General features: G+C 32.1%; 1 protein-coding gene across 1 annotated transcript; it reads left to right on the plus strand.

Moving 5' to 3' along the window:
• Positions 1-5223: 5223 nt before the first annotated feature.
• Orc1 (origin recognition complex subunit 1) lies at positions 5224-13743 on the plus strand. The gene is made up of 5 exons (XM_011142549.3): positions 5224-6540; positions 6633-6909; positions 11204-11469; positions 12166-12449; positions 13537-13743. The coding sequence occupies exons 1-5, from the start codon at positions 5231-5233 to the stop codon at positions 13686-13688; spliced, it is 2289 nt and encodes a 762-aa protein (XP_011140851.1). The 5' UTR covers positions 5224-5230; the 3' UTR covers positions 13689-13743.
• Positions 13744-13901: the final 158 nt, after the last annotated feature.

Below are 13901 nucleotides of genomic sequence, written 5' to 3' on the forward strand. Positions count from 1 at the left end.
AAGCGCCTAAGTCACGTGATGGCTGTGTACGAGAAACCGATTGGCAAAGTACCTCGCCAATCAGAGGCCGTTTTCCAGCAAGGGTCACAGAGGACTATTGAATAAAAAATACCAAGAAGGAGTATGTTGCGATATATCGTGGGCTACCGAAAAGCTAGACGAAGGCCATGTTCCAAAATTTACTGCCAGCGCTGAAAAGTTATAATTTGCGTGATACAAACTATATATTTTCAGTACTGGCAGTAAATTTTGAAACAGCCTATAGAGATTAGTTTAGTTTTATGACGTCACAAGACAAGAACATCATAAAATTAAACTTCAGGAAGCTATGTCTGACGGCATTATTGAAACATGTTGGAAATGTGTAGCAAAGAAATATTTCCTTCAGGTGAGTAATAGAAAAGTTATATTTGTATTTTTGTTCATAATTTTAATAGTAGGAAATATATAAACTTAGTGTTTTTAATAAATAAAAAGTTTGAATGTAATGAGTAACAAATTTACAGTCAAACATATATGTTTGACTGTAAATTTTAGACTTTTGTAAGTTATGAATTGAATACATATTGAAAAAGAAAATCATATACCTACTGAAAATCTATTAACACATTAACAATAACATAACATCAGTGATATAATGCTCTATTCGATAATATAAAATATAACCTAGACAGATTTCCTAAGGACATCCCGAAAGTATTTTAAGGCCATTCAACATCCTAAGAATATCACCAGAACATCTCTGGAAAATTTTATGCTGTGTGGGAATATGCCCAGACAGCACCGGACATCCGATGGATGTACGTTTCACGTCCAATTTATGTCCGTATGTCCGATTTACGTCCGTGGACATAAATTGGACGTAACAAGGATGTCCTTATTGGACATCGGACCTGTAGGACGTTCGATGTACGTTCATCGGACGTCCTATGTCCGAAGTTGTGACAAACGTACGTCCTATGGACGTCTTTTGTAAAAAAATGAACATATAACGGACGTCCAATGGACATCCGTGTGCTGTCTGGGATCATTGTGATTTAGTTCTAATTTAATATTTTATTTGGCCTTTCAATAGTTTCTCAACATCTGTTGTTTCCTATTGTCATAAATTTCATTGCAGTAGAAATTTCTCAATTCCAAACAATTTTTTCCTAAGTTCTCGTTAATTGTATAAACTCATACTTTTCTATGTATAATATTGTTGTGATAAAGCTCTAATTTATTATTTTAGTTTACCCTTTAGTCGTTTCCCAATGTATGATGTCTTTTGCACTTTGTCATTAATTTCATAGCAATCAAAATGTGTATGAATTTTTATCTGAAGGCTGAGGTTACACAGCGACTCGTGCTTTTTTAAGCATAATGTCGTTGTGATATAGTTCCAATTTATTATTTAAATTTACCTCTCAATCGCTTTTCAAGATGTCTCGTGTCTTATATGTAATGTAAGATGTAGAAAATTGAGACATTTCTACTACAATGAAATTTATGACAAGATAAGATGTAGACAATACATGTTGAAAAGCTATTGAGATGCCAATTAAAATAATAAATTACAATATAAAAGTACAATACAATGGGATTATACCTAGAAAAGATTTAGTCGTTGAGTAGTCTCAGTTCATAAATAGAAATTCTTAAGCGTGATCTACAATGGCCGTAAGCAGTGTAACGTCCCACCATATTAAAATTCCCTATCTTCTCTCCAAAACTCACCATACCTTTTCCTACCCAATCAAATCCTTACCTATCATCGACTAATCCAACTGCAACGCCTCCTACAAACACCTCTGCAATCAACAGGTACCTCTGCCGTCTTTTATCGTTAATATAATATAATATCATTAATACTCGAAACTATTTACTGAATCATCATCTATCTTCTTCTTTCTCTCTCTTCCTTCTACTTTCTTGCTTCGTTTAGTAAGCGATAGATTATCAAACAACTAAATAACACAAAAATAATCATAAATAGCATATTTTGAAATAAAATTAACATTAACATAGGACTGAAGCAGACATCGACATAGTAAATATATAAAATAGGAAAAGAGAGAATAAGAAAATTTAAGAAATAAATTTAGAGCTAGCTTATAAATTCATTTGTCTCGGGGACTAAGAACGATTTCGTTCGGGCACAGCCGCGCACATATTGGAATGTGTTTATGTTATAAATATCATCGAGTGATAGCTGTCCCACGTACTGCGAACTAAACAAAGACCTGAAACAAAGAGGACTCGAAGAGGAAAATAATTTTCTTTCTTTCTTCTATTTTTCTTCTTTCTAAATTTAATAATTACTAATTGATTAAGAGCCGCTCTTAAGAGGCTCAGCGAAAGACTATCTGATGGCTAATTGGAGGCTAACAAGAGATTGCTTAGAGACTGCCGAGAGACTGCATGCGCGCGAAGGGCCGAGTCCTTTTTATACCCAAGCCCGACACTATGGATATCAATTGAGCGTCTTTTCCTAATTCACCCTTCATTATTTATTGGTTAAAAAATATAAAAATGTTATTATCTAGTAATTAAAATTATATTTAATCATATGTAGCGTTTGGTAATTCAGTTGTCTCGTTGTTGGCTGATTTATTAATAAAATTATGTTTTACTAAGAAATGGAAATGTTGTTATTGATTTCCTTTGGTATAATATAAGAATTTGGAAACTTAAAAGAATTATTTCATTCGGGCGTAGTAATCATTAAAGTTAAATAATACAAATAGATCCTCTTACAATTCTAAAGCGCATATACATTAGGATAGGCGGTTTGACAATAATATTTGAGGAATTATTTGCGAAATATGATGGCAATTATTTAATATCATTTAAAAAGAAGAAAAATAGAAGAAAGAAAGAAAATTATTTTCCTCTTCGAGTCCTCTTTGTTTCAGGTCTTTGTTTAGTTCGCAGTACGTGGGACAGCTATCACTCGATGATATTTATAACATAAACACATTCCAATATGTGCGCGGCTGTGCCCGAACGAAATCGTTCTTAGTCCCCGAGACAAATGAATTTATAAGCTAGCTCTAAATTTATTTCTTAAATTTTCTTATTCTCTCTTTTCCTATTTTATATATTTACTATGTCGATGTCTGCTTCAGTGCTATGTTAATGTTAATTTTATTTCAAAATATGCTATTTATGATTATTTTTGTGTTATTTAGTTGTTTGATAATCTATCGCTTACTAAACGAAGCAAGAAGGTAAAGGAAGAGAGAGAAAGAAGAAGATAGATGATGATTCAGTAAATAGTTTCGAGTATTAATGATATTATATTATATTAACGATAAAAGACGGCAGAGGTACCTGTTGATTGCAGAGGTGTTTGTAGGAGGCGTTGCGGTTGGATTAGTCGATGATAGGTAAGGATTTGATTGGGTAGGAAAAGGTATGGTGAGTTTTAGTGAGAAGATAGGGAATTTTAATATGGTGGGACGTTACAGCAGTAAGAAGAAAGCGTGAACAGTAAGAAATGGGCCAATCACAGTTGGCATGCAAGCATGAACCAACCACTTAAGAGATTTTAATATTTCAATTGCAATAAAAGTTAACGACAAGGTATAGGTGACAGCATACATTAAGAAGCAATAAAAAATAGATTAAAATAATAAATTAGAGCTACATCACGACGATATTATGTATTGAAAAGTGCAAATCAGTACCCAGACAGCACACAGATGTCTATTGGACGCCTATTAAGCGTGGTCTATAATGGCAGTAAGCAGTAAGCCCGGTTCCACAACTTACTGTAAACGAAGTTTAACTCATTAACCCTAGTTTAGATGAAAAATTGCGTTCCACAACTGCCTTAAATCATGGTTAACGTTGATTTCTCACAGTTAAAGTTAAACCCAAAACTTTGGGCGTTTAATAAATTTAAACGAAGTTTAACACTGCAGCACCATCAATTTGAGAAAAAAATTTATGACTATCCCGGTTTTGGAGTCCAGTTGACAAAAATTTTGAACGCCAAAGAGATATGGCTTTAGAATACATATTGGCCGCGTTCAGCAAACTTAACAGTTGGACAACATTACTAGATTTTCCATTGAATCTCGCTCCTGATTGGTAAATATTTCTGAGTCTATGAAGAATCTAAAAGAATGCTCCAATCACAGACAATAATCACTAAGCACTCTCTGATCACTTTGTTCTACTGAACGCGGCCAATATCTTCATCTAAAGATCTTCATCTAAAGATGAAGATTTTGAAAACCTAATTTATCGACGGATAAGAAATATAAGAATAAGACGACCATCATATTTGGAAGAATTTGATAATGTCGATTTTCATGCACGATTTAGATTATCCAAAGAATTTGTTATTGCAGTTCTAGCAGAAATCGAGCATGAAATTTCTCATAAAACAGAACAGTAAGTATATAAATTTAATTTAAAATATTGGGTTTTTTGCTTCGATAGATTATATTCTAAAACAGAGTATAAAACTATATATAAAAGTCAATTATTATATGATAAATGCAATTAATTCAATAATATAAACTAATTGATTATTATTAACATTGGACTTCCACCTTTTAATAAATTAATACTTATATACAAATACAGCAAATGTTAATGTTGGTTAGTGTTTACTTCATACGAAACAGATATATTGTTCTCTACTAGATGTCATAGCATCCAACTTATTTCAATTTTCCCTCTTTTCACTATTACCAATCATACTCTACGTTTGAAAAGAAAGAGAAGTCTTTGGCCGCGTTCAGTAAAACAAAGTAATCAGAGAGCGCTTAGTGATTATTGTCTGTGATTGAAGCATTCTTTTAGATTCTTCATAGACCCAGAAGTATTTACCAATCAGGAGCGAGATTCAGTGGAAAATCTAGTAATGTTGACCAACTGTTGAGTCTACTGAATGCAGCCATTGTCAGCATTGAAAATCTATAATATACATGACACAAACTATGTATTTTCAGTACTGGCAGTGAATATCAGAACGCAGTCTATCAGAGAAGAAAAAGAGTGAGTACTTCGCTATAACGATAACTATAGTAGAAAATTAACAAAATAAGTAATAAACAAAAATAATTTGTTTTATCAAAAATATATATGCAATATAAGAAAGTAATTTAAAAATAATTTACTTGTGAATAGTTAATTATTGTTTAGTTTGTATTTAGCATTGTTTAGTTTAGTATTGTTTGTCTTAACAAAATATTTAACAATTATTATTGAATATATAGATTAAAATATAAATAATATAATGGCAAGATCAAAAAAATGCACAGAAAAAGATATATCTATAATACTCAATACTGATTCGGATAATGATATAGAAGAGTCTACCAAATGTTATTCTCAAAGGAAAGATATAAGTGAAAATTCTTCAGATACTTCAAATTCTGACAAAATATTTAATAATAACAAAAGTCTCTTATTACAAAAAAATATTTTACAAAAAAGACAAGTTTCCTTGAAACTTAGATTGAGACGTTCTACCGAACAAAGCAGCTACAAAATAGACAGTGATTCAGATGATGAAAAACCAAGAAGATCAACCAGAAACACAAGACAGTACTTGAAAAGACTACAAGATGAAAATCAAATGCCACATAAAGGTGCAAGAATTATAAAATTACCCAAGAAATATTCAGATTATGATTGTTCAGATCCACAAACATCTGTTTTAAGAAAGAAACAAATTAATGATAAAACAAAAGAAACATTTCTTGTTTCTTTCAATAATAAAAAAAAAGAAAATGGAAAACATGAAATTAAATGTGGTGACTGTAAAGATAATGATTCTGATATAGATTGTGTTTCATTTGTTTCAAATACAAGATCTACAAGATCAAACATAATATTAAAAAATAATAAGCATCATGTTAATTCTGTAGAAAGCAATGATGATGCCCTGCTTAAAAGAACCAGCTCATCAGAAAGTATATTTACAAATGTAGAATCTAAGAAAAATAAAATACCACTTAATGAGAAAACTATAATAAATTCTAAGACAAATACAATAGAACATAGTTCACCCCATAGAGCTCCTACAAAAAGATTATCTAAGATGGAATATGCTTCACCTTATATTACTCCTAAAAGAAAATCAGTTACAACAGGATATAATTCACTGAATGACACCCCTAAAAGACAAATAAAAAGTAAGAAAAATATTCCTAGAAACTTCTTAACTACTTCTGACAAATGTAGAGCTATAATACATGAAAATAAAAATAAAGAAATTGATGAAGTGACAATTATATGTGAAAATACAGAAGATATGTCTATAACAGTCAAACAAAGGAAAAAAAATAAAAAGAATGTTACTGATTCAACAGTAGTGCAAAATGATCCATGTATTCCAAACTTTCAGACATTTGTGAAACATAATACTTTAACACCATCTGTCAGAATGAGAGTTGGAGTTTTAGCTAAACCAACTACACCATTACAAAAAGCTAGGTCAAGATTACATGTCAGTGTAGTTCCCAAATCATTGCCTTGCAGAGAGGAAGAGTTTAATCTTATTTATAAATTTTTAGAAGGTAAATTAATGGACAATAGAGGAGGGTAAGCTTACATAATAATTCCATTGATTAACATTTACTTATATACATACATATTGTATTATACATATATATATTGTACAAATATTATTGCAGATGTATTTATATAAGCGGTGTCCCAGGCACAGGTAAAACTGCAACTGTGAACGAAGTTATAAAATGTTTAAAGCATTCAGTGGAAAAGCGTATATTAGATCAATTTAATTTTGTTGAAATTAATGGTATGAAATTATCTGAATCCAGACAAGCATATGTACAAATTTTAAAGCAATTATCTGGGAAAGTTTTAACATGGGAACAGGCATATAATGCACTAGAAAAAAAATTCAACAGTAATATTAATAGGCCAATGACATTACTACTTGTAGATGAGGTATGTATATATATATATATATAGTTCATATACCAAACTTTTATTATGTGTGATATATATTATCAATAACTATTGTAATTGAACAAGCAATGTGAAGATGACCCCATGCATTTTCTTATCTATTTTGTGTGATAATGCGAAATTAAAGTAAAGATATATGGATGTTTAACCAGTTTAAGTAAATAATATTGTGTATATATCAGAGTATGATGCAAATGCAACATTTTTTAGCTTATATTTTTTTATAAGAACATTTTTTTAACATATAGTGAATGCAACAGGTGCTCCTAAAAAGAAAATTTCTTTAAATAATTTTTTATAGAAAATGAATTAATTAATAATTTATTAATAATAAATATAATATATGCTGTATTTCTCAATATTATATAAAAAAATGTGAATATAATTGAAATATATTGCTCTAATAATCAACAAAAACCAAAATTCATATTCAGTGCGCAGAAAATATTCATACATTCCTTTTTTAATTCAAACAATTAAATATTTTGTGGGGTATCCATTAGCACTAATTATAGTTCATAATCTTCGATCAATTGCACCACTTTTACGTGACAATTGATGAGATGGAGTCTCTCTCGAAAAGCTGTTTTTACATTTTTTAAAAGAAATCTGTCTTTTTAATATCATCTGCAAACATTTTCTATAAATGTTTGATAAGACTAAGGTCTAATGATTGAGGTGTTTAATTGTTTGGGAATATTAAATAAAAGCATAATGTAAAAGCCATTGTTTCATGCTATATGCTGCATGCTTAGAATTATTGTTCTGTTGGAAAATATATTTGTCAGCAATTCCCAATTTCTCTTCCCCACCAGCATGGATATTTTTCTTCAAAATTTTTTATGTAGGCTTTGTTGTTCATTATATCATCAATAAAATATAAATTATTGACTTCTATTATGCTCATGTATCCCCAAACAAATACAGAACCGTCGCTTTGTTTAACTGTTAGTATGAGATTTTTTGAGTATAGCTCTGTATTTCTTTCCTACTATACCATATGCTTGCCATCGGAATCAAAAGTATTAACTTTGCTCTCATTTGAGAAAATAACTTTGTTCCAGTATTCATTCTGATTACATATTCTGCATATCAATACTAATCTTTTTCTATGAAGTTCTATGAAGTTTGAAAAGGACGTATTACGTATATAGTATATCGAGTGTGGTAAGCAACTATGCATATTACGTAGTGTTATGGGCATATAGAAGTTTTTATCTATTTTTCGAGTCCGTGTGTCGAAAAATAGCATCATTACACATGGTTGGATTTGGCATAAAATATCCTTTCATTTGATCGGAAAAAATTTTTAGATTATAAAAAAAATTGGTAAGTGATGAGCGTACATTTAGAATTTTTATATTTTTTAAAAAATTGGTAACGTTATAAAATTATTTTTCAAATTATTAAATTTTTATGAAAGTTTTTCTATCTCTTCTACCATTATTTTTGTGATGATATATGTTCTGAAAAGAAAATATCGATTTTCTTAAAAAAAATGTTTTATCTCTTAAAAGGTCGATTGAGCACGTATAAAAAATTCATATCCCTTATTTGGATCTAGATTATTATACAGGGTGTTTGATAGCTGATCATGCAGACGAAAGTTGGAGATAGATTGAGTGTAGCCGAGAAGAAAAGTCATGTACCATAATGTCAAATTGCCAATAGTTATCGAGTTATTAATTAAAACATGTGAGCCAACGAGCGCGTAGAGAACGGAGGGCGACCGCAGTAAGCACATAGACATTTGATACAGGCGGAGTCAGCGAGTGACGGTAGGCGAGCGCGCGCGACGAGGGGTAACGTATACGACAAAAGGCGATCGCGCGCGACGAGGAGCGAGTGAGCGCAAGCGACAAAAGACGAGCGAGCGCGACGAAGAGCGAGCGAGCTATAAGGAAAAAGCTATAAAGAAAAAGCTCGCTCGCTCCTCGTCGCGCGCGATCATCTCTTGTCGCTTACGTTACCCCTCGCCGCACGCGCTTGCCTACCGTCACTCACTGACTCCGCCTGTATCAAATATCTACGTGCTTACTGCGGCCGCCCTCCGCTCTCTACGCGCTCGTTGGCTCACATGTTTTAATTAATAACTCGGTAACTATTGCCAATTTGATATTATGGTACATGACTTTTTTTCTCGGCTGCACCCAATCTATCTCCAACTTTCGTCTGCATGATCAGCTATCAAACAGCTATCATCCTATATATTTCAAGTACATCAAATTCAGTAGGGATACATCAAAAACACTTCCATGTGTTTCCTAAAGAAATGAAATACATATTTCTATTTTAAACGAAAAAAAAACTTCACATAAACAATTGCATCTACGACCCCAGAAGCTAAATTTCTTAATTGTATGAATATTTTCTATGCACTAATTTAATATAAATCTTTGTTTTTGTTGATTATTAGGACAATATGTTTTAATTATTACATTCTTTTTGTTACAATAAGAGAAATATAGCACGTACATTCAATATTAATACATTGTTAATTAAAATTTATTTTTTAAAAATAAAAATAACAAATTTTTCAAAGAAGTCTTTATACGAATACTTTTTGCACTCATTGTATAGCTTATTGTGTTCAAAGCTCGTCTCAAAAAAATCGCGAAAGCAATGCAGGTAATTAGTTAAAAAATTCACATTATATGTATGTATATAAGTTAAGGCATTTAAATTGAGACTTAAATATATAAAAAATATATAAAAAATTTTTTTTTAATGAAAAGAAATGTTCCAGGCGAAAGTTGTAAAATTTCAAAAAAGGCAGATTTTTATTTATTTTATTAAATGCACAAAAAAATGACCATCAAACTTTGATACACTTTTGAATATATTGAATGAAAAATTGGAGAATATTTAACAAAATATGCCTATGAATATTGTGATATGCATTTTTAATGTATTCTTTTATATTTTTTGATAATCAAACATATCCAATACATCTTGATATACTTTTTCTTTAACCCCCATAGGAGAAAATCTAGAGATAAACTTGGTGAGTTTGGTGAAGTTAGGCACACCAACCAAATGCTCGTTCTGTTCATCTATTACAGTAATCTCTGTCTAAAATAAATATAAATAAAATGAAAATTATTCAATTTAATGATTTAAACTATTTTTCGTTATTTAACTTCTAATGACTTTGAGTCTGTGAAGGCCATTTTCTTCCTGAAAAGGGCTACAAGCGTAATTGTTTAAAATTAAATTAAATTCCCATTAAGAAATGAAATTGACCCTCATTTCACTTTGACACTTCATCTGATTTGATAATTCATCTGAAGATCAAACCAATAGTACCACAATACATCTTTTCTAAAATGCTATAATTTTTGTCTGAAACATTTCTTTTTCTTCTGCTTTATCTTTTATACATTTAGACATATCAATTTAAATGCTTCATCTCTATCGTGTGCGTGCGTGCGTGCGTACAGGATGAAGAAAAAGTTTAGAAACTGAAAAATCTCGATAGATATGTTTTATGGAAAAGTATTTTCAATAAAAATATTAATTTTATCAATTTGACCTTGTGTACCGTCGCCAAGGTCAGAACAAAGTCAAGTAGAATTTTTTAAATGTGATCTCTTATTTTTTTGTTACATTCTTACAGCGACGTTTTATTGTGACGTTTTCAGAATATTATAATAAAGCTTCTTTTGGTTAGTTTCTTAAGATATTTTAAACTTAGTTGTGAACCTTTTTAATATGAAATATCTCGTAAAATGTTTCGGCCATCGTCTAACATATTGTCAAACTGTGAATGGTGAACATTTCGAAAATTTATTATAAACTTTGAAAAGGTAGATCGTTTCTCGATTTTGTTCTAGATGACTGAAATCTCTCTTCGATCTTGTTTTACAAGGAAACATAGGGAACGCGGAAATTCAAAAAATTCTGAAACTTTGTGTGGAAGTAAAGTAGTTCATCCGTAATGCAAAACTATTTTTTGTTCGTGCGAAATTCTAGCCTGAGGGGATGAAACTATCCTTCCAAAAAAAATTCTCATTTTTAGCGTATATTTTTTAAAATACGAGGCATATGCAAAAATAGTTTATATGAAAGTTGTAGTGTATTTTATACTATTTGCATGGGACTTTTATGTTTGTCTTAATCTGCTCTGTCTTCACGAATTCCTCGGAGCAAGTTGTGAGAAGACACTTTGTATATATCTTTGCTTCTTCCTTATTTTATTGTTTTTGGATTATTATGTATCGTTGATTAAATTTTTAAATTATCTTTATTATCCCATTTCTATTTTCTTTTGTAGCTTGATTTATTATGTACAAAGCGGCAGGATGTAATATATAATCTTTTGGATTGGCCAACCAGAGTCTCTGCACAACTAGTAGTTATTACTATTGCAAATACTATGGATCTTCCGGAAAGAGTTTTAATGGGTAGAGTTACATCGCGATTAGGCCTTACCCGCGTTATTTTTCAACCATATAATCATGAACAACTACAACAGATTGTAATAACTAGGATCAAAGATACAGATATTTTTAAAGGTGAAGCTATACAATTAATTGCACGGTAAGCAATATATTTATTTGTTTATATTTACGTTTTTTAAAATTATTCTATGTTTAAAATTCATGTACGTGTGTGCTATATACAATGCCTACCAAAAGTTTCGGGCCACCTAAATAATTTTTGAATGATTTGAAATGTAGGATAGAAATTTATAGGGATACAATGGGATCACAAAGTCTATTATTTAACCATAAAAACACCCACCTCCGGGGGACGGGGGGAGGAGGGAGCCAAAATATTTAAAATGGCATGTGAGTGGGGTGGAGTGAAGGCTCGTTCGAAAGGGTTTTCCGAGACGAAAACAACGTGAGATCGCCGAGGTCTCTACGATTTTTTTCGCAGAGTTATGAACATTTGAATATTTCTATTGAGATTTTGTGATAGCGAAGGCCCACGGTGACAACAGAAGAAAGATAAGGCTTCACGTAGGCACGCGCGTTCCTGAGTGTGTATTCGAAAGCCCTTTCGAACGAGCCCTCACTCAACTCCACATGCCATTTAAGATATTTTGTCTTCCTCCTCCCCCCGTCCCTCGGAGGTGTGGAGGTGGGTGTTTTTGTGGTTAAATAATAGACTTTGTGATCCCATTGTATCCCTATAAATTTCTATCCTACATTTCAAACCATTCAAAAATTATTTAGATGGCCCGGAACTTTTGGTAGGCACTGTATAATATTTATATTTATGTATGTTTAGTAAGGTATCTGCGGTATCAGGAGACGCTCGCCGTGCTTTAGACATATGTCGTCGAGCAGCAGAAATCACTGAAACACATGGAAGAGCTACAGTATGCATGGAAGACGTAAATCAAGCTTTGTCAGAGATGATAGCGAACCCAAAGGTTCAAGCCATAAAATATTGTTCAAAGATGGAACAAATATTTTTACAAGCTGTATGCGTAGAAGTTACACGAATTGGTGTCGAAGAAGTCTGTTTCAAGAACGTCTACAAACAATTTGAATCTTTATGTTGTTTTGATGGTTTGTACAAAAATTATATAGGTACAGTATATAGGATGTCCCAGAACAATTGTTACAGAACTCGTGAAGACAGACCGGATTAAAATAAATATAAAATAAATATAAAAGTCCCATATTGTTTTGCGATAATTATCGAGTTATTAATGACAGAAATCTGACGAGTGAGCGCGCACCGAAATAGATGATTGGAGGAGCATCGCAACTACTCAAGCTACAGCGCGGTCCAGTCGATTTAGTAACTTGTTGGCGGCGTGCAGTGAGATAAAACACGAATAGCGGCACGTTGTCCTTTCTCTCGCTGTGCATCGGCAGCAGTTGCTAAATCGACTGAGCCGTGCTCTAGTCCGAGCAGCTGCAACGCTTCTCCAATCATCCATACCGGCGCGCGCGCGCACTTCTCAGATTTCTGTCATAATAACTCGACAATCATTATAAATATTGCAAAACGGTACGGGACTTTTATATCTGTTTTGACCCGCTCTATGTTTCTACGAGCTCTGTAACAATTGTTCTGGGACACTTTATAGAGGGTGTCCTGTAATTAGCTGCCAACCCAAAGTGTGAAGGTAGATTAGGTTAAGACAAACATAAAAGTCCCATACCGTTTTGTGAGATTCGCAATAATTATTGAGTTATTAATGACAAAAATCTGAGAAGTGGGAGCGCGCCGATATAGATGATTGGAGAAACGTTGCAACTGCTCAGGTCACAGCGCGACCCAATCGATTCAGAAACTGTTGCGCGGTGCGCGGTGAGGAGAAGGATAACGCTATTCGTTGTTTTATCTCGCTGCACCTACGCCTCGTTGCACGCCGCCAACAGTTGTTGGGTCGACTGGGCCGTGCTGTAACCCGAGAGGCTGCGACGCTTCTCTAATCATCCATCTCAGCGCGCGCTCATTCGTCAGATTTCTGTAATTAATAACTCGATAATTATTGCGAATCTTGCAAAACGGTATGGGACTTTTATGTTTATCTTAACCCAATCTACCTTTACACTTCGGGTCGGTAGCTAATTACCGGATACTCTGTATAATTGATAGAAATATAATATGCAAATAGATTTTCTATCTTATATTCCTTTTTAGGTTTCCAAACACCTAATATCACCGAGACTCTTGGTATTTGTGACAGATTGAATAGTAATAGATTGTTAATATGCGAAGATTCATCAAATTATATGTATCAAAGAATGCTATTAAACATATCAAAAGATGACATATATTACGCGTTAAAATAAAGTTTTAATTAACAGTATGTACAATGTCAAGGTCTAAAAATGAATATTTATAATATGATTATATATAAGATATGTTTTTAAATATTTTACAATGTCAATATTACAAGTTATAATATATTATAAGTTTCATAAACTTTGACTGCAATATGTTTTGTTCGTAATTTTATAACAATATAACAATAAAGCATAATAAAGTATAAATTTTTTTATATT

The sequence above is a fragment of the Harpegnathos saltator genome, unplaced genomic scaffold, assembly GCF_003227715.2.
Source record: "Harpegnathos saltator strain DR-91 unplaced genomic scaffold, Hsal_v8.6 scaffold720, whole genome shotgun sequence".
Lineage (NCBI taxonomy): Eukaryota > Metazoa > Arthropoda > Insecta > Hymenoptera > Formicidae > Harpegnathos > Harpegnathos saltator.